This window comes from Austrofundulus limnaeus, unplaced genomic scaffold, assembly GCF_001266775.1.
Source record: "Austrofundulus limnaeus strain Quisiro unplaced genomic scaffold, Austrofundulus_limnaeus-1.0 Scaffold40, whole genome shotgun sequence".
In the NCBI taxonomy this organism is placed as follows: Eukaryota; Metazoa; Chordata; class Actinopteri; order Cyprinodontiformes; family Rivulidae; genus Austrofundulus; species Austrofundulus limnaeus.
In genome coordinates, this window is record NW_013952442.1 from 1913256 (window position 1) to 1935360 (window position 22105).

At 37.7% G+C, this 22105-nt stretch overlaps 1 protein-coding gene across 1 annotated transcript in view; it reads right to left on the reverse strand.

Moving 5' to 3' along the window:
- LOC106516739 (anoctamin-9) overlaps window positions 1-19978 on the reverse strand; it is a gene marked incomplete at both ends in the record, with an annotated part of 22977 nt that extends 2999 nt beyond the window's left edge. Inside the window, 18 exon segments of the mRNA XM_014007240.1 lie at window positions 1500-1652; window positions 1745-1941; window positions 2056-2153; window positions 2222-2276; window positions 2913-3024; window positions 3146-3182; window positions 5867-6031; window positions 7254-7358; window positions 8044-8126; window positions 8207-8267; window positions 8986-9079; window positions 9607-9741; window positions 11588-11667; window positions 13026-13084; window positions 13270-13301; window positions 16607-16740; window positions 17001-17123; window positions 19922-19978. Coding sequence (XP_013862694.1) covers window positions 1500-1652; window positions 1745-1941; window positions 2056-2153; window positions 2222-2276; window positions 2913-3024; window positions 3146-3182; window positions 5867-6031; window positions 7254-7358; window positions 8044-8126; window positions 8207-8267; window positions 8986-9079; window positions 9607-9741; window positions 11588-11667; window positions 13026-13084; window positions 13270-13301; window positions 16607-16740; window positions 17001-17123; window positions 19922-19978 — 1780 coding nt within the window.
- Between the last annotated feature and the right edge of the window lie 2127 nt (window positions 19979-22105).

Sequence of the window (22105 nt, forward strand, 5' to 3'; positions counted from 1 at the left end):
ATCCTCAGGGGTACAAACTATTTTATATTTAATACTAAATTCCACACATTTTAATAAATTCCATTTAAAATATATAATCCAGTTAGAATGAGGCATAAAGCCACTAAAATTAGCTTTAGAGAAAAATGACCTGGRCTARGTTCAAGCAGATATGAGTAAATRGGATGGTAAAGTATGCCTRCGTCCCATTGCATCCAYGGCCTAGTCGCCTAAACTGGACTAGGGGATGTGATGGTTTAGRGGTTGRTGACAATCAGAAGATAATTCAATTAGGAGCTGCCTGACATGAAGGACCCCAGGTAACACCAAAGTCCGGCATCCTACAGGGGTTTCAYCAGATCCAACGTGTGTRGTGCAAATGTATGGTGCATATGAGCGAGKCTAACCCTCTTAGAAGACTGGGCCAYGATTAAGGTCCTGACRCCCTGGACYGCCACACCCTGTGTGCATTGTTCCAGTAGGAGGAACTCAGKGGGGCCRCATACTTACCACCTTACCCAGTACCCTTCGGTAAACAGGTCRKTTGTTGACACCGTTAGGTTTACCYCGAYCTGCCCAGGCAAGGCTGGAGATCAKGTCCCCCTCAGCGATCAGCCATGGATGGGGAATCGATCACGGGCCATGGCCAAATAGATACCCATCAGAATTAGGTAACAACTTCTGTGTTCCATACACCGCACAACTCCAGAAGTGTTAAACATAATTCAGGGCTTCAAAAATAGCATGATTCTGTGCTCACTTCACACTTCAATCTGTGCCCTCACACAGCACTCTATTACTGTAGGTCTACACAAAGCTAACATGTACAATCATCTATGGAGACTAATCAGTGCCAATAACATTCATACACTGATGRGACACACAGAGGCTTTGGGGGTGAAGTGTCTTGCCCAAGAACACAACAACAGAGACAACTGGAAAGGGGGGATCGAACCAGCGACCTACCGGTTCCAGGACGACTCCCCTAACCACTCTTCCACAGCCGCCCCATGTAAACACTCTGCTGGTTTTGGCTCATTGACAGGTCTTCTATAAAGATTAGGTGCCACTTTTTTGGCTGTGGCATCTAAACTTTGGAACAACCTGCCCTCAGACATTAAACAGGCATCTTCAATTCCACTTTTAAATCTCTTTTAAAAACACACCTGGTTTTTAAGAGTTTTTTTTTTTCTGATGCTTTTACTCAACTTGTTTTTTGTCTGCTGTGGATATCTCTGCGTTTCTTTTTTTATTGTTTTAATCTTGATTTTAGGCTATGATAGTTGGTGTAAATTGTGAAGCGCTTTGGTCAACTGCTGTTTTAAATGTGCTATGCAAAATAAAAGTGACATTCTACTATATTATACTAACCTCTATATGGGTGTGGTGGAGGTTCAGGGATCAAAACAAACCTCTGCCTAACTAATATTTATGTTCATGAGCTACCACAATGAACTGACATTAAATCATCCAGTTTTACAAACAAKCTTTGACTCTGCTAAAATCAAACACATTCTCACCAATGTCATCGGTCTTCTTGGAAATCAGACGCTGCTCTAAGCGGACCATCTTGATGGCGTCCAGGCGGATCTCAAAGATGTTATTGATGAGAGCAAGAAGAGGTGCAAGAGGAAAGGCTGCCACAAATATGGTGGTGAAACTGAACTGGATCACTAGAAAGCAAAGAGAGCAGTGGGCCAGATGGAAAWACAGCAATACAAGCTGGTGTTGCTGAATGCCTCCATGTTGCAAACAGAGGACCTACCCATCTCCAGGAATTCATTGAATAAACTGAAGGAATCGGTTTTGGACAAGTGATAGTTTTTCAGCCAGTCCCGAAGTGTGCAGTCATTACATGGTTCAACACATTCATCATCATCAAGATATTTTTTACTGCAGGGGTGTTTACGTTTCTTCCATAGTTTCTTTCCAGCCTTTAAGCTCAAAATGAACTTCAGCCAGCTGTAAAAGATCCAATTAGAGAAACAGACACAGTTTTTATAAAGTGATACTACTACTACTACTACATCTATAACTGTTTCCTTACACATGAAGTTAAAATGTAACAAAACTCACGGAACTGTGAATTCAAAAATGTTGTTTAGAGTCTGTTTGAGCACCATGATCACTGCCATCTGGATGAAGAGATCTGTCAAACAGCCACTGGGATGGCACTGTTAAACRACAAGTCTGAGTTTAAATGGCATTCTGGGGAAAAACAAAACAAAGTGAATCCTCTTACCTCTTCCAGTCTATACCCTGCAATACGCACATAGTGTCCTGGATGACCATTTACCCTGAAACAAAACATCACAAAAACACAATAGTTACCTAATTGTTATAAGGTTGTCTCCTGCAGAGGGCGGGCAGCTATGTGAGCACTCAGGGATCAGTTGGGGGTTGGGTGTCTTGCTCAAGGACACCACGACATGTGGGCATGATGGGGAGTCAAACTGTAACTTTCTGGTCCCAAGTCGGCTGCTCTACCACAACACCACATATGATGAATTCACAACATTTAAAACTGAAGTAATCTTTCACTTGTTCCTAAAGTTCAAGGTCTACAGTCTTTAACTGCTTTTCTGTTCTGGATGGTGGGGACCTGGGGCCTCATGTGTAAATGTTGCATAAGCACAAGCAGATTGTGTGTGACATGTTCCACACACACAGCAGACTATTAAAATATTGCTTCAAAGTATGCATAAATATACAYAAACATTTCAACTGCTGAGAGAACGCGCTTATCTTCACACAAACTGTTAAAGTCACCAGGATGAAATGGATAGAATGATAGAATTACCACTACCCCTGTTGAAAAACTTCACTTACAGAATCTGTTGTGTTTATTTCTAAAGTCAAAAAAGACCAGATGAACAACATTATACATCTTAATGGCAGTGTTTTAGTGCATTTAAAGAACAGAAACTGCATACCTGCCCAGAAAAAAGGCCACGTAGAAAAGTGAAGAGAAGAGGGTGAAGAACTGGAAGGTGAACATCTTGACTGTGAAACTTCTCTCTCTGTCTGCTGRTAAATAATGCTTCTCTGAAGAACACAAAGAAGGCAAAACACACAAGTAAATATACTAGAAAGATCACTAAATGCTGAGTGCTTAAACAGTGTAAACTTTTAAACATTAAAATGTTTCATACACAACTATTCTCACCTAAATTACAGAGCTTGAGTGCCACCCATTTGTTGATCTGAAAAAAAAWTTTAAAAACGATGAGCAATATCACAGTCATGAAATTACCAAGAACTTTGTATGTTAAAAAAATCTAAATATATTTCTCCAGAAGCCTAAATGCAAAACTTTGCTCCACTCCTGTGCGTTTAAAAAAAAACTTTTCCAGACTATTGAGAAAAAACTATTATTTTATTATTTTTAGCTCAGTTTTAGACAAAGACTAGCAAAGATCACAACTTGATGTCAATTTTCAGCGTTTTCTCTCTCTTTTTTAAATAGATGTTCATAACAGAGAAGTCATCATTTAAAAACCATCCATGTTTTGGCTCATAGAAAAGTCATCATCTTGTGTGAGGGGAACCTATTTTTTATTTTATTTTTTCATTTTTTTAAATTTTATTGAACACCACATTACAAATAAAATTACCAAATAAAATTAAAGCAATACAACAAATAAATGTTCAAATGAGTGGGTACAAGTACAAACTTTTCAAAACTCACCTCCTCCAGCAACTTCAAAAAATAAATAAATAAAAAGATTTCATCCTATCCATAGGTATCATATCAGTATACCCTCATTCCACTTTCAGATTCCTGCTTAATGCAACACNCAATGCTGTGTAACAACAACAACAACACAATACATCAAGACAATCCCTCATATTTTGTGCAAACCATTTCCTTAAACAAAAGTTTAAATTATTTAATGTTTGGACATTGTTTAAATTATATGTAATGGAAATAATACTTTTCGGTTTAAGCCAGAAATTCATGACATACTTTAATGACCTAGGTTTTCATGACATGCTGTTCATCAGTGATTATAGCCAGAACAAGATTTGCTAACAACAATCATTCTTAGATGTCACTTGTGTTTATCTTTGTGTTTTCCCTTGACCCAGCATTTCCTTAGGATGAAATCTTGCTTTATTAAGATGACATACTAGTTTTTGTTAAACAGTTTATATGAGGCCTCAACAGCCTCAGAGAAGAAACAGGAGCAGAGAGAAGGGGTACAGTTCAATGGATCTACAGTATGTTGTTCTCTGTGTTCCTGTTGTTGCAATAAAACTCATCTGATTATTCCACAGAATACCTTCATTCTTGGACCACGTATTTCTGTCTTTGTTAAATAAYTATTTCCATAACATTCCACATTCAAACTGTTCCACAGTTTCACCACTAACTGAAATGCAAAAAACTTCTTGTGGATCTGATCTTACAAATTTTGAATTTGTATTTCCCTCTGAGATTGTAAAATCCTTATTTTAAAACCATTTTTTGAATATTTTCTGGTAACTGTTCATTTTGTGCTTTGAGTAAGACACATGCTGTTTGTAATTTCACCAGATCAGTAAGTATTAATAATTTTGAATGTATGAATAATGGATTTGTGTGATCCAGATAGCTAACTTTATTGATGATTCTTATTGCTTCTATAATTCTGCTCAAACCAAAGCTTACACTGAGCATTAATTAAAGATTAACACTCAAACTTAGAAGTGCATAAAAATGTATAAGTTATAAGAATTTTGGTCTGTATTGTAATTTAGATTTTCATCTTAAAGTGGAAGTGTGTGCGAGTGTGTTTGTATTTTGGCCCGATCTAAACTACGTGACACAACTACAACAGTTTGGAAAAACTCTTGAAGCACAAAGAGGATGTGTAAGTTAATTCAGTTTGTTTTATGACWGATAGACTCCATGTTTTCACTGTGGGTGAGGAGAAGGCAGCTTCTACCACAGCTATGATCAACAATGCTATGGCTAACTCCTGCATCTATGCAGGGCGTGTCTCTACAGAGAGGCTTTTATTCTGAACGCTGTGCTGTGAGACGTCACATAGTACCAGCWCGTCATACGGTACTTTCTGAACAAATAATGAAGTTCAAATGAAGTAGCCACAGTTAAACCCATAGAGAGCAGCACAAAGGCATTTTTAGACTCAATATTGTACATTTAAACAATTTTAGTCCAAAATGTTGAATTTTAGTCGTAAATAGAAAGGTATTACCCTTAAGGCACCGTTTAGACAGTTTATCTGCAACAAAAAAAGTTGATTTTGAGGTAAGTTTCTCTTTAACTGACTTAGCCTGGCCCTTGCCTTCCTACGCAGTTCCGCTCAATTCTAGTTTCCTTCCACTGCTCCATCTGGGATTTCTCCCATAGACAAGGATTTCTTTGGTAGAATTTTACCTGGGTCAATCAGCAAACAGAAGGAGTTTTGAATGATAACATTGATTTTCTGCACAGTGTCTCCTACTTTAGCAATGGCAGTGGAGGAAGTAAATGAAGCCAATTCCTGTTGATATGGCTTCCAAATTAATTTTAATATTTGTCTGACAAAGCAGCAGCTCTCAYGTGGCTCCGCACTTCTCTCCTCTCAGTAGGGTTGTTCACAGTGCATGCGATTTCTGGTTAGCTTCTTAGCTTAGCCTCCTTCATAGGTTAGCTGGCGCATACATGCGTTGCGGCCAACCGATCCAATCATTTTAAACTTCAACAGAGGCCACGCCTCCAGCAAGAATCGCTTCTCTATAGCCGAGWGTCCAGACCCTCGTACGAAGCAAAGTGAAGGACAAGGAGATGGTTTTTACCAGGCTAGAAGTGACTCAAACTTTTGTGAAAAAAATGTCACTGAAATACATTTCTCCCATCTTTGTATATCCAGTATAAGGATCAGAGTACAAGTATACACACCCGGGTCATGACCTGAATGGTGATGTAGTGCAGCACTGCTCCAAGCAGCACGACCACAATGTTGGCATAGTCTTCCAAAAACTTCCACTCACTTTCAGACAAAAGGGGGGCAGCCACCACTCGAAACACCACAATAGCATGAGCAATACCGATGATCACCATCAACTGCAACACAACAAAATCACAAAAACCTCTTGTTTTTAGCATAATAAAGAATAACTTATTTCTCACTTATTTGACAATGTTTTTGCTTTACAGAAAAGATAAGATAATAAAGAAATAATGTGAATTCATAACCAAGTAATGTTTGTCACAAAGTCTGACTTGAATGAACCATTGGTGCCTTCAAGGTATTCAGAGAAAGCGCCGAGAAAACCAAAGATTATAATATATGAATAAAGAAGTTAATGTTTCTGTTTAAATAATTTTGATAAACAAGAGAAAATAGTCCATGGATTATTTGATTACAAAATATTTTAACAAAAGCTTGTTTATGTGTTTTCTTTCAGATCACGGTGAGATCAGAACTGTACATGTGAGTATTCCAGGAGACTCACTGATTTAAACACTAGTTTGTGTTTAGTTATAGCAAAAACAGCAACAGGTGGATTTGATGTTGAATTATTCATTAACATTTAACTATTCAAAACCAAACAATAAAAAATATAGACTTCGTTATCAACAGCTGTGCAAGATAGTAACACTTGGAGCTCCTTTATTCATTGATTAGCAAACAGCTAAAGACCTTGTCATAATGTTTTAGTCTACTCATGAAAGATTTTGTCATTGAAAATGTCAGACAAAAAAGCTATTGGAAGTCTCCTTTGGATGTATGCATACTGTAATGCTAACATAATGAGCGAATCTATAACCTATATGAGTAATTTATTCATAACAAAATATTCACAAGTCGACATAAGTTGGCTAAAACTTTACAGTGTGACAGGACTACATTATTTGTGTCAACACACCTCATGTAGAAGATCATGGTAATTTCTTACCAAATCTTCCTCTCTTTACAGCCAACCTGCCAAGGCTCTCCACCTTGGCAGTGTAGGTTGGTAAGAAATGGTGAGGTAGCTTTATCAATGCTCACTTACTGCAAGATTATTGGAGGATTGCTTGATGCAATGTCCTTGAATGAAAAATATGTGTTTGAATTCAAGTCAAGTTGGGCTTATCAATGTTGTAGCTTAGAGTTTAAAAAGACGGTCTCCGCAACTACGTCCTGTGCATTTTGCTGTGATCACCACAGGGGCTGGGGGTGCGGGGTGTGGAGGGAAGGCATGGTCAAGTTCTGATAAACACAATTTGCCACTAAACCTACAGATGTTTGTTTAGTAGGCCCTTATCCATGGTTTTGTGGTGGTGGTAGTGATTGTCTTACCATTACAGTCATCAGGATCAAGACCAGAGTGCTACGCCAATAACTGTGTTTATATGTTTTGGCTTTACAAACTGGATTATTTACTAGTTCCATGATCAGTTCCTCCTGTGAACATAAAAACCACAAGCAGTGAAAAAGCAAGAAAATTAATTCTTACAGTACTATGAACACAGTGAAGCAATTCTTTTTTTTAAACTTTGACACAGATAAATCATTCAACTTCAGTAAAAAAAATTCAACTATTTCTTTTGTATTTACCAGTCATTATGATCTTAGAAGAGTTAATTTCAATATTCTGACCCATTTCAGCTCTAATAAAAAATTTAGCCAAATTGTCGGAAAAAAAGCAAAGATGAAGATGATGAATTCATTTTGCATCATTTAACATTTACACAACAGAGATCCAAGTTTTTGTCCCCACTCCTGATTCAAAACTGTTAGCTGTTTTGYTGTGCCACACAACCAGATGACATAAAACTAATTATGTTTCAGGGGTGTGGTGGKGTAGAGGTTAGAGAAGATAGGTCTGTGGTCAGAATGTTGCTGGTTCAACTCCCCGAACCAACTAGCCCAAACTTAACCCCTCAGCTGCTACCCGGGTGCTGTAATTGGCAGCCCACTGCTCCACATGTGTGTTCACATGTGCGATGGGTAAAATGCAGAGAATTAATTTCCCCTCTGCGGGACAATAAAGGCTAATAAAATAAAATAAAATAAAATAAAATGCCTCAAGAAACTCTGAACTACAGAACCTCAAAATAAGATTAGCAGGTTTGACAGAGAACCATACCTCCTCATCATTCCAGTCATAGACCCTCCATTTGCACACATGTGTGGCTCTTTCTCTCTTCCAAAACTCCAGGAACAGTGTGGCTGTAAAATACATATAGATAAYTAATCCACAAAATCAGCTTTCAATTCATCACATGTGATTAAATATAAAAAAATCTCACTCCAGATTGCGATGAACATGGCAAAAGCCACGGTGCCCTCGTTGTCAAACAAATGACTGACCTGTACGAAGGTAAAAAAAAATAAAAAATAAATCAACACACACACACACACACACACACACACACACACACACACACACACACACACGTCCACTTATAAATATGGGGACATTCCATTGACTTCCATTAATTTCTACAGCCTGACCCTAACCTAAACTCAATTCACATTAGTTCCAAYGCTAATCCCTGACTCACACCTTGGTCCTAAACCTAACCCCCAACCCACCAATGGATTTTAGACCAAATGAGGACTCCGCTTAGGTCCCCATGTGTACCAGTGGTCCACACATGTAGGTGTTTTGGCTTAAAATGGTCCTCATGTCACAAAATACCAGTTCCCCACACACACACATCCTTGTGTTTGCATCAAAATGAGGACATTGTAAGACCTCATTTTGATAGTAACTAGTAACAATGGCACAAATGGTCTTCACTCTGTAGTAAAAGCAAGTACACACATACTGTCTCTCTATCCTCATAGGGACTTTCCATTGACATCCATTTATTTATTGGTCACTTCTATAGTCTAACCCTTTACCCTAAAATTAACAACGTGTTTGTGTGGGGGAGTTGCAAACACTGATGACACACCCACAACATGGCAGGGCATATGCTTATGGATGGATGGATGGATGGATGGATGGATGGATGGATGGATGAATGAATGAATGAATGAATGAATGAATGAATGAATGAATGAATGAATGAATGAAATTCACCTTTGCATAGGTACAGGTGTCAGAAAGTTGCCATGCCTGGCACTTCTTATCACAGCGAGGACACATGGTGATGTTGGAGTTACACACCTCATGACTGTCAATGCACACAAAGATGAAAATACCATTAATATTTAGTGTTTTCTCTAAATTTCTGATTGTATTTGAGGCAGGGGGAAGGAAGGGTTAGGTGTTTGGAAGATTTGGCACAACGGAGAGGGAAATCCATACAAAAGATTCATTCAATTCTTTGTTTTGTTTTTATAAATCAAACATTTGGAATCCACCCTGGTCCCTTATCCTGTTTGTGGTGTTTATGGATGGGGTTAGGTGCAGCCGCAGACCTTCAGTGTAAAGTGAGGYCATGTATTTGAACCCTTCCCCATCCCCCTCCAGAACTCAGAATATAGTAAACCCAAAGTTGATATTTATAGCTATCGATGTAAACATTTTTATTTGTCTCCACAGTCAACATTTCTATGAAAAAAAATCATACATGTATTTGGCAGTTATTTATCTGCGAGTTAAACATATTCAGAGTCAATACAGTACTTAAATATGTACAGTTGCCTTTATAAAAATATTTCTATAAATGCCTGAATACAGTATATGTACTTGACTCACATGAGAGGACTGGTGTTGAAAAAGGCAAGTGCATAGAGAAAGATTACAACACCCAAAATTGCAGCTGGAACCAACAGTGCAGTGTACAAGCCTAGCCACACGTAGTACAGTGCCACCTTCTCTCCAAAGTAGTCTCTGCAAAAAGAAAACAAACATCCCCCACCCCAAACAAAACAAAACAAAACAAAAAACACATCTGATATCAAAATCTGAAATTACAGAGGACACATTTGAACAAAAAATATTTTTTTAATGATGTAGCATTGTAAGTTTATTTTTATTATTTAGCACAACAAGAACTGTGAAGTGTAGCTACCTACTACATGCCATAAAAACAAACTAAAATATAACATTAAGTTTGGCTGGCCCCCCAACAATGTGCAACTCAAGAATGGGCAGATTTTTACAAAAGCCCTTTCTTAATAGGGCGTTTCATATTTTCTGTGTGCAWGGCATTCTGACAGTGGTGGGCAGCACTAAKTCAAAAAAGTTRATTGCACAAATTCTAAAGAGCTTGCAATATTATTTAGGTCAACAAGTTCTAAAAGYGCATATACCCAATAAAATTTAGTGGAAGCTAAATCTAAAGCGCTAATTAGTCTCAAAGTTCACTTGAGTAYATTCTAGTAAAATCCTGAGCCATGCTAGCACAATACTGCCAACTAGAGGCACAGTTGTTTATTTTCACAGCATTGCACATGATGCTGCAGTTTGGGGAGGTGATTTGTTGAAACAGGCATTTGCCTCATGGYGTTAAACAGTTGTTATGGATTAGTTCTGCTGCTTCTTGGTCATTTTCTTATGTTTATGGTAGAGCTTTGGTAAAAAAAGACATAAAAAACAGGCATGCAGGATATTTTAATAATTTTAAACTGTTATTGTAGAATTGAAGCGATACATTCTGGGTAGAGGACGGAGAATAGGAAACAGTCTTCACTTCAAAAAATCAAAAGAGCATGAATTTATAGTCGACATCGCAAGCATGCTGTATTCACTTCTACCCAGAATCATCGGAGAGGAGGTACAAATTGCACAGCTGAGCATGGTTCTACGCGGTTGGAACCTGGAGACACACTTCGGCCGAACCGCAGATCAGAATCGCAACAGGCACTCAGATGGAGAAGGGCTGGGACTGAGAGTGTCACCCAGTGCTTCCTRYCACGCAAAGAATTGTCGGACCACTCTCTTAAATAAAAACTGTCACTCAGAAAGACAGTCAACTCTGTGAATGTAGAGCCATCTGWGGGGGCGCTAGTTCCATACAATGGGTTTTCATTGTATCGAATAGAGACAGCTTTCTCTCTCTCCACTGTTGARGATAATTATGATGAAAATATAATTAAACAAGTGATACTATAATACTGTGAGGATAGTCAGTTTCCTTCTCCGCWGTAGAAAACAAAAATTTAAATTGAAAAACTTAGTTTAGCACTACTCAGTTTTATAATTAGAAAGTGCAAATCTGAACATTGTCTGAAAAAAAAATTAGTAAAATCCCTAAATCCCAATCCAGAAGTTTAGGTCCGCGATTAGCGCAAGTGTGGTTTGGGAGACTGGTGCCCACCACTGCATTGTGGGTAGGGGTCAGAAGTTATATAATATTAAAAAAAACCTGCATTGATATTAGATTTGACAAACGTGACCACATTTTATCCATTTTTTGGTTCAATTACTGAGGCTTTTTCAAATTACAGAAAAACAGAAAGAAAGCACTGGATGAAGTGATCAAGCAAGGGGTGGATAATAGAATGTGCAGTTATAAGAATACATGTTTGTTTTGGACAATTCAATTCAATTCAATTCAAAAATACTTTATTGATCCCAGAGGGAAATTAGGTAAACGGACGCATTTTATTTTAGTGTGAAATTTTAATAATCCAGTATTTAAAGAATTTCCAAAATAATTGAGTGAGCAAAACAGATTTTGGAAATATTTCTATTKAACAATCATCCCAAACATGAAAAAGTAAAACAAACTGACCTGATCTTTGTAAATTTTTGTGGCTGAAAAAGAGCTGACCACCGAGCCCATATAGTTTGTAGCTCTTTCTGGTCTGTTTTCTGAGAGTCATTGGAAAAACAAACATACAGTAATCAGGGTATTATTACCTACAAACAATGTTAACATACTCAAAAGCATTTTACCTTTAAGAAAAAAAAATACATTTTTCACAATATGCCACTACCTCTTCCTAACAATAYATTGTATTAAAACTAACAACAAACAAGATCAACATGAAGGTTGTTGTATCACAAAATTCATATATAATAAATAGAATGATTGTGTATTGTGTGTTTTTTAAGGCAACAGGAAGGATTAAAAGGCCTCTATTCACATATTTTAATGGTCAAATGAGCACCAAGCGCTCCACCAGAGTGGAAAATCGTCCAAAATCAGGTCAACGAATATAACAGTGACCTGGGGCCTTATGTACATAGACTTGCATGGATTTCCTATTGAACCATGGTGTACGCTCAAATCAAGAAAACAGCTTTAACTCCTCATTGAGAAAGACCACATCTAGACTGAGATTTTCACACTATTGAGCTTGAAAAGCACAGAAACAGCTGGTGAAATTTGCACCATGCATATAATTAGTTATACAAGACAACAAGCTGTTTTATAGTCTCTATGGTACCATACTAGATATGTATGTGAACCACCAACACCAGATAGGGAGCATTTATGCGTCTCTGCTCAGCAGTCATATCTGCAAGAGGAAAGTTGACAGCAGTCCAAAGAGGTGATTYGACCATGCAGACTGCTCGTCTAAATGAGAGTTTGCAGACCCRAAGGGAACAGCATCTGCTGCAATACCACCTTCAGCAAGGGTTTCTTTTGCAAAGAGTGTCAAAAGAGTGGATGTGCCCTCCTGTTTTGGCTGGAGGCTCCAAGCTGGGAGTAATGCCACCAGAACTTCCTCCAGCTTCCTCCTCTGATTGCGGCAGATCTGAATTTACTGAATATTGTCTATAGCTTGTCCAGTGCTATGATAAATGAGTGAGTGGTGAGACCCTCTGCATAATAAAGCATTTCAGCTGGGCCACCAAGAAACAACACTACATGTGGTCTGGTCTGCATTAAATGGGACACAGCCTTCAKGTGGAAAAGTGTCGACCTTGTCAACCCTCCACCACTTTTTACATCAGGTGTGTTGTCACTTTCAGGTTTAGAGTTTTTGACAAATTACTTGCAGGYGAATTTTATTTGGCAATAGCTGTAGCTATAAAAATGTAATATGGGCTTTTTTAAAACAATCCCACCAGTACACCAGTATGAATCAGGAGTAGTTTGAAGTCATAATTGCTTTTATTCAAATTTTTGAATCATTTAAAGTTCCAGGAAAGGCAAAACAGAAAAAAATGTACTGTGCAGGACAAATACATTTTCAAACCACTGTAATTATGGGTTTGCTCACCTCATGAAGACAGAACATGGTTTCAAACACACCATGCATAATCAAGTCCTTCACATTCTCTGAAAAGAGAAAACATGTACACATAAAAGATGAATATAATCATAATTTATAYCATATTAAATATTAAAATACATTTTTGATATTCAATAAAGATGTTTGATTAGGCTATGACATATTTACAAATTATATACTATTTATTACAAATAATGATGTTAAATATGATAATTAAATGTTCTTAACCTACCTTCACGGAGAATGAAATTAACTATTCGAATCCTGTGAGAACAGGAAAAGTTAGTTATAATGGCATGAGGAAAATACTGTTAAAAACATGTTTAAATCCCCATTTGAAAGAGATCTACATTTGAAGAATTAAAAACTCATGTCAGAAACCCTTTTTATGGTAATAGAGACTATGCCATCATTTCCCTTGTCAACTTCTTTCAGCTGTTCCCTCTTCAGGGACCGCCACAGTGAGTCATCCTCCTCCGTGTCAATCTGCCCATGATGTCCTCTGTCCTCACTCTAACCTACTCCTCTACTACTTTTGCCTATCTCTGTCTTTATCCTGAAAGTTGCATCGTTAAACATCCTTCTACCAATATGTCCACTGTCACATACGTAAATCTCAAAATGCTACATCATRTAAGTCATAAAAGCATCAGAAATAAATAATTATAGTGAATTATACACCTACACTTCTTATAACAAACTTTATTAAAAGGAAATTCATGGGTTCTTCTGTTTAAAGAAACAAACCACTTCTCTGTGTAAATATGAGACCACACAAATAAGRCAGACTTCAGTGAGTGAATTCAAGTTGATCTAGCAATAAACTAGRTCATTTATTTATAGAATCGAAATAAATCACTAACATACAGCTTATTGTGGATATTCAAATTTTGTTAAGAGTTTTAACATCAACAACAATCAGTACGCAGGCCGGCACACCAGACTCGGCAGGCCGCCGGGTGTGGTCCTGGGCTGYGGGTGGGCTTGGGGCTTGGAGGGTTGCCGGGGGCGGGGTTGGAGCTCCGTCCTCCCTGGTGCTGCTTGGACTCSTGAAGTGTGGCTYCTGGTTGCTATGGGTGGCCCGCTGGCCGGAGTGGCTACTGGGCTCCGGTTGGTGGTTGGCTGGGGGTGTGCGCTTGGCCATTGRTGGTGTGTTCGYGGGCATGGTTTCTCTGCGGCAGGGGGCTTGCTGGGTGGCCTGGTGTGGCCCGGGYCGGGCCTTGGCTGTCTGCTCCTCTCCACCCCAGAATGATTGGGTCTACCCCCTGGGTTTGGGTGTGTGCTGCCTCCTGTAGGGGGTGGGTGCATGTCCTGGACCTGGGTGGTATCGGTGGTGGGTGTTTATCGGGGGTATGAGTGGAATGTGGCGTCCTTGTATGTCTTTGAATGAGTGGGGGTGAGGATGAGGGTGGGATGGTGCGATTGTGTATGTTTGGATATTTGTCAGGCTGCGATCTGGGCTGTGTTTAGGAAGTTTTCACCCAGGTCAGCAAGAAACTCCGGTCAGGTTCCTTACTTCCAGTAAAACTTCCAGTGTTATGATTTTTCAGCATCTCCGGAAATCTGCCTCAGGTCCGATGAGAGTCAAATCCAATCCTGTTCTCTTTTCAAAATAAAAGACTTCTCAATAAATAAAAGACTTCTCAATAAATAAAAGACTTCTCAATAAAAGTTTTACAAAATGAATGGAGCTTCAAAGATGGAAGTTTTGGTCACGATTAATGGTAGTGTGAACCTGTGGCAAAAGATTTGCTCATTAGTACTTCAAATCTCATTGCCGAATGCCGATTTTCCTGGGAGGGGGAAAAACAGCTTCTCTTCGTTGGACGAAGATTTGTCTGTGGAGTGGCTTGTCCTGGATTAGTTTCTACAGAGAAAGACACTAAGGGATGTGGCCTCGACTTTTGGGTTAGTCAACAGGTGGATCAGAAATKTAGTCTAAGAAATTATCGGTCTGGTAAACAAAAATGGTGAATGTCTGCACATTAACAAAGAAAACCAARGTCAGGCCRTGCTGTTCTCARTTCTTTGGCAGGACAAATACTAAATGACAAGGAACTAGGTTTTAATGAAATAGATGTGAATTATTTAAACTAAAATAAAACAAAGTATTTGTCTAAGATTCRAACACAACCAYATGTATTTCATAAAACAGTGAACTAAACCATAGTGATCAATTTAGTTAAAGAAAAACAGAACAGAAAAACACATAATCACATGACTGTCAAATAGCAGCTGATTAAAACAAGGATTTGCATAAACAAATAAACATTGGAACAATATTCTTTTGTGTGTTTTTCTTTTCTAAATTATAATGCAAGAAGATAGGTTGTCACTYTTTTCATTATGTAAATTTGATTTAATTTCTTCATTTATCAAATTACAGTAACTCTAAAAAAAATCAGGAAGGTATCAAATAATTGTTTCCACCACTGTAACAATAAATAATCATTAGCCAACAATCACAATAGCTGATTAGTAAACTATCTATTAAATGTTTGACATCTGATTTTACAGAGAGTGTAGGAAGTATGACAGTGAAACGGAACAAACCAGTGAGCTAAATTTTCCTTTTACAGGTTGTCAAAATATGGCCGGTGGGTCAAATCTGGCCTCTAGGCTACAAGGCCTGGCTAACCTATGAGATGAAGCAGGGTGTGACCCTTGGATTAAAGACAGTTAAAGGCTGACAAATCTCTCTCCGTTCTAGCCTGAACGGACTTCGCTCATGTTGTTTAGGTAAGACTCAGCAAGAAAAAGTAAGTTCTGACCCGTGGGATGGAGTGCATTTTTCTACAGCTTCCAGCCAGCAGTATTTTCAAACAGATTCACCTGAAGGCAACTGCCTTCCTGGTTTTGTCACATTAGTTATTCTTGATAACAGATACTTAGACAAGCACATTGCCATTGAGATTTTAAACAGTTACAAAAACTATCCAGCTTTGGAGTTTCAATTGGACTGATTATTTCCCATAGACTGGAGGTTTTATTGTAAGCAATGCAGCATCAAAGTGCATCAACACTATTAACAGTGTTTCCTCTCATTAGATGACACACAAAGGGCATCCGATTCCTGGAACTTGTGGAACCAGTGTTTCCCAGCCCCCTCCCTTCAACTTTATTTTCAGCATAACAAGTAAATCATGTTTTACTCTTGGAATGAATCTAAATTCAGACATACAATGCAATGTCAAATGACCTTTTTTTTTAGTTATAATCAGAAAGAACCAGATTATATATTGCTATTTGGAACATTCCTGTCAAATGTCTAGAGCACTAATTTGACAAGTTCAAGGAAGGGAGGAGAACGTGTGTATAATGGCTGCTGAAAGGAAGGTATGTTGCTCCATCTCCTTGTTGAAAAACATTTTATTATTAAAACATAGACGTCAGAAAGCATTTCTACTGTCACTTTTAAGGCTCCTGTAGATGCTTTTTCAAGCTCAACTAATACTTTTTTTTTTACGAAGTATAAAAGAAACTAAGCACGATTTCCTAGAACTACCTATACAGGTTTAGTCAAGGTGTGTGAGTGGATGTGTGTGCATTCGTTTGTCTGCATTACCTACCGGTCAGCCTGGGAGAAATTCACGTCTTCAGAAAAGTTGCAGGAGTCAGAGATTTTGAGCAGATGCTGATAGTCTTCAAACATCTCACTGGGAGCACGAAGCCCAAAAAATATTTTGTCCTCATGAGGTAATTCCTAGTAAAAGCACAAAATACACATCAGTCGTTTCTTTCTGATTCATAGCATTCACATTTTAGAACTTCCCAAAACATTGTAGAAAACAAAACAAAAAACAGGTTCAAAATGTCCTTTAAATTGATAAAGTCTCCAGAATGGGAAGCAAAACGTCCTCAGCTTCAGAAAAGGAGTCCAGTTGTTTTCATTTTTAAACCTTTTTTAGACAGATCATGACCTGGATGACTGAGAATGTTCACCAGCAGATTGTAGAAACTCACTGTGATTGTGAAGTGTTTCTGTTCTAGTACACGAAGGAAGGCCTTTCGTTTCTGGGAATTCTCCTCAGGGTCATTTTTCTCATTGTTGGCCACCAGTATATAGTCAAATGTTCTTTGTTCAGCCTGTTAAAAGAAATTACCACAATAACCTATAAATAATCAAGAAAAAATATAATATGTAAAAAAAGAATGGTCACAAAACTTAAGATGTGTCAAAACTGCCAAGATAAAACTGACCCTACTTCCTAAACTGCCTATAAATAATATTTTATTATTTTTGAATTTATCCAGTGGGAAAAAAAATGGTGATTCCATGAAAAGAAAGCAGCATTTTGAAAATTTTTATACATTTTTCCTCAGTTTCGTATGGAAGCCCATTTCCGCCACCCTGATAAAAAAATAAAACTTGTATCTCATAATTATGAGATAGTAATGAGATACTATCTCATAATTATGAGATAGCTAAGTCATAATCATGAGATAGTATCTCATAGATAGTATCTCATAATTATGACTTAGCTATCTCATAATTATGAGAAAGCTATCTCATAATTATGACTTAGTATCTCATAATTATGAGATACAAATTTTGTTTATTTTTTTATCAGGGTGGCGGAAATGGGCTTCCATAGTTTCACAAAMTGACTGCAGATATAAACCCTGAGTATAAGGTCAATAAAAAAGAGTGTGCTCTTCCTTTTGTTTACAGTAGCTAACAATAAACAGAACAAAGGTTTTTGAAATCGTCATCCACATGTTAGTTTAGATCAGTTCATGGGGTTTAGTACCATGTGTGTATAGTATACACATCATGTAATGTGTAAATCTGAATATAATGGTAATTGTGTCATAATAAAAAAAAAACTATTTTGAATTTGATTGTGGAAATCTCTCTTGACAAGACAGAGCCATGATTTCTACTGTAAAGTGTCACTTTTTGTTAAAAAACAAGAATCTGTAAACATCTTGGAACTCAGGAGAGCAACTGTTGGAGTTTCTGGAGGAGAACGATGTCTCATTTTTGTCTCACGAAGGATTAGGTGTTCAACAGTCCTGAGTCTTCTTGGTCAGATTTGTTTGTCTCATGATTGTTTAAGGCATTTGTGGATGACAGCGAACTGTGTATACAGAAAAATTGTACAAGTGTTCCTGAACCCATGCACTGGTGYTTAGAACAGAATTGGACCTGCTTTTAATGCAGTGCTGCCTGAGGGCCTGAAGATGACAAAACCCCAATACTGACTTATGGTTCTGTCCTCTGAGCTCAGAGATCCCACCTGATTCTTGACATCTTTTGATGAACTCTAGATCAGGGCTATTCAACTGGCGGCCCGCGGGCCACATTCGGCCCGCAAGTGACCAAATTTCGGTCCGCCAATTGATTCCTTCATATCTTAAGACCAAACACCTGGTTTTCTACTTTAATTACTATGGGTTCTTTTAATTAAACATAGACATGTTTGGTATCTACAGAAACATCAGAATCTTGGCTCCAAGCTGGTAAAAAGCATTTCAATGAACATCTAAGACAGTTAAAACTACTAGCAGTTGAAGATAAAATTATGAAAGTGAAAATAAATTGGTTTAAAAAGTTGTCAAGTCAGAGATGTCAAAATGATATTTGTGTTAAATATGGGCCAGAATGTGTTATTTTTGTTTTTGATATTGTTTTATTATCACTACATTTATTACATAGGGTTCTGTATGTTGTAACTATGATAAAATGCAGTAAAATAAACTATTTTAAAAGGTAACAGATCTTTGTAATACTTGGTTTATTTACAGAATGACTTTAAATGCTAGATGTTTGGCACCTGTGCTGTTGGTCTGTATTAACTGTGGCCCCTGCGGAGCAATTTAGTTGAATAGCCCTGCTCTAGATGATGAAATATTTTAAGTTTTTAAAACTTTTTGCTGGGAATGATTTTCTGAAATTGTTCCATCCACTGTTTTGAAACCTATGCTAGTACTTTGGTAAACGATAAAGGAACTGAACTTGTTTAGCCCTATATCAAGTCCCTACAGACTCGAAAGTTCTTCACACTACAGTCATTCACTCTTGTGGTAGTAAGCTACACTGTAGCTCCAGCTGCACTGGGGCACACTGACAGAGACGAGGCTGGCATGCACTAGCTCCATCAGACCCTCAGACCACCAGGAGCAGGCAAACCAGTTGAAGTATCTTGCCCACGGGGATGACTGCAAACTTCTAGTAAAGCTCCATGAAAAAAAATGTGCAAAAAGACTGAGTCTGCAAACTGTGAAACACAGCTTTGCAGTGCTTCACTGTACAGACATCAGTAGCTCTGCTGACAGCAGACTGATTATGAGTTTATTTGCATTTAGAGGAGGTAACTGAGATCTGGTCCCAAGCGGTCATTAAAAAACAAATGTACAGCTCTGTCTGCCTATCTGAGTCACCAGTCTGCTCCAAGAAAGGCAGCAAGTGAAAATATTAAAGTCAAAYATTATTCTTTGCTCTTTGACACCTGCATGCCTCATAACCACATGCTATATCTTGTAAACTGTAATAGACCCACTCATCCAACGAGCAAGCTGGGTTGTGTTCAACCAAATAGGCTCAGGATACTGCACCTGCTCRTTTGTGTTTTATGACCATTCTGCAGTGAAAAAGTTAGGCTGTCATCATCATATCTGGAGTTTAAGCAGTCTGAAAAGTTGCTACAGATAAAAAAAGAAAAAGAAGCAGACACTGGACAAAACTCCAGGAAGTTTTATTTTCATATACAGTCATGATATGTATGCATCATACAAATGAAGCATGAAACATTACAGTTTAATTCTGAACACACAAGATAAAATCTCATGAATTACTGAGTTTGCATGTTATAGATGAGTCAACCTACAATTATCTTTTTAGTTTAGGGAAAGCTCAGATGAGAAAACAAAGAGATGTTTACCGCTGAACGAAGCAAAGGCTGAGCGCTCTTGTCTCTTTTCTTCAGCTCAATGTTTTCCTGCACAGGGAAATAAAAAAATAACAATATCATATATTTTGCCTAAAAGTGTCATATCCTGGTTGTGCTATACTGAACAGTAAAACTGTATGAAATGCGTACAATCCCACTTCTATAAAAGTTGGGATTTGGGGTAAAATTTAAATAAAATTTAATGCSCTGATCTCATAAACCCCTATTTTGTTTTCAGTGGAAGATATTAAACATATCTACGACATGAATTTAAACTCAGAATTCTGAGATAAAATGTTGGAACTCTGAGGGGAAAAAAAAGCCCCTATTCTGACCTTAATCACAGAATTCTGAGATTAAAAGGCACAATTGTAACAAAAAAGAACTAAAAATATATAGTTTTTTGCTCTGAGGCCCCAATCCTCTTAAAAGTCAAAATGTTTAAGAATTTTTATTACAATTTTTACAAAAACATAATGCTAAATTTGATAACACATCCTCAAAATTGGGTCAAGTTCAACAAAAGGCTGTTAAAGTATAGGCTAAACTTTAATCTGAGTGTATCTGACAGAATACAGAAGCGTAGAGCTGTCACAGAACATTAAAATTATCACTGAGCTGTCTGTTATATATTAARAAGATATCTCATAAAAACAAGATTCTTCCTAAAATATTAGATTACAGTTTTGAACAATGTTAKTGAATTAAAAGCATCTGAATACAGACAGAGTGCAATCGGCTGTAGCGCTACATGATAAGATGCTGGACCAGGTCTGAGCACAAACCAAAAAAAACGGGCTGTGTTTTTTATTCATTTTCATGGCATAGATCGTTGTAAAACTGCCTAATAATAAATAATGTCCCGGCTCCATTTTCTCTGTGACAGTTTATTTCATCAAGGCAATCAAATGTCTGTTAAAGTGATATCACACCATAAAACATTAACACGTAACAAAACTATGTTTTTCAACTCATAATGGTTTGTTGTGCTGTAGCTCACATTGCTGTCTTTGTCAGAACACGTGACCCAGAATTGTATCCAATTTTAAAAGAGTGGGTGTTGTGTTCCACTCTTATATTCTCATGTTAAGGTGTCATGTTACACTTATTTTCTCTTCTTTATGGCTTGTGACACACACACAGTCCACTGATCTACTGATAACACCGGACAGAAAGAGGAGAGTCTGCAGGCACAGCCTTTGTCCTCCTCCACAAGAACTTTGGGAGTCTGCAGGTCAGGACTTGTCTGACATTCAGTCCTTTTTGTTTCATGGTTTCTGCTTAGAGAGTCCCCCGCCTCCCTCCTCTGTACGGAGTGGCACCCTGTTTTACTGCTTTGACAGCAGTCACAGAGCAGGTAGATAGGTTTGTGTTCTGACTGAGCAGCAGTGGATACTACAGTTGTACCTTCAACGTGGGTGTAACTCAGTTTCACTGAAACAAAAACAAGTCCCAGAAGCCTGCACTGTTTGTCACCAGAACTATCCTCTCCTCACAGATTAGTCAGGAAAATTACATGATAAGTTTTGGTCTTGAATAAAAAAAAAATTATTATTATGCTTCAGAAATACGTCAACACTTGTACACTTTTATTTGGAGTGATACCGTGTGGAATACACGGGGAGTCAGGAAAACAAAAATGTAATGTGGATTTAAAACAGTAACGCAAGAAAAGAGTCAGCAGGTGAACTGATGACCAGTCCAGCTCCAATAACCAAAACGTCATAACGGTTCAGGTGAATGCCATTACATTTGTCAATTTAACATCACAAAAGTATTTTCAACAGAAATACTGCTTTATGAAACTCCTGTTTTAACTTGCTACTCTAGATGTGTTACACCTTGCTGCCACTGCCATTTGTACCTCTAAACAAACCCACAGGATTCCAAGAAAATAAATGTTTACGTGGAAAATGTAGGTGGTGAAAAGAACTATGAAATCCAATTGAAATTCAGTTGCTCTTATGGTGACTGACATRTTTGGCATCCATATTTAATGTGTTTCCATGAACGGTCTTGGGTTTTATAGTAAGATATAAAAAAAATCTTAGTTTTTCTTAATAAAACATCCATGTTACTGTACTATTCACATTTCACTAACAAACTAAGCGTTTACTTATGTAAACTTAGTACAGTACTTAGTACAGTACCTAGTACAGTACTTAGTACAGTACC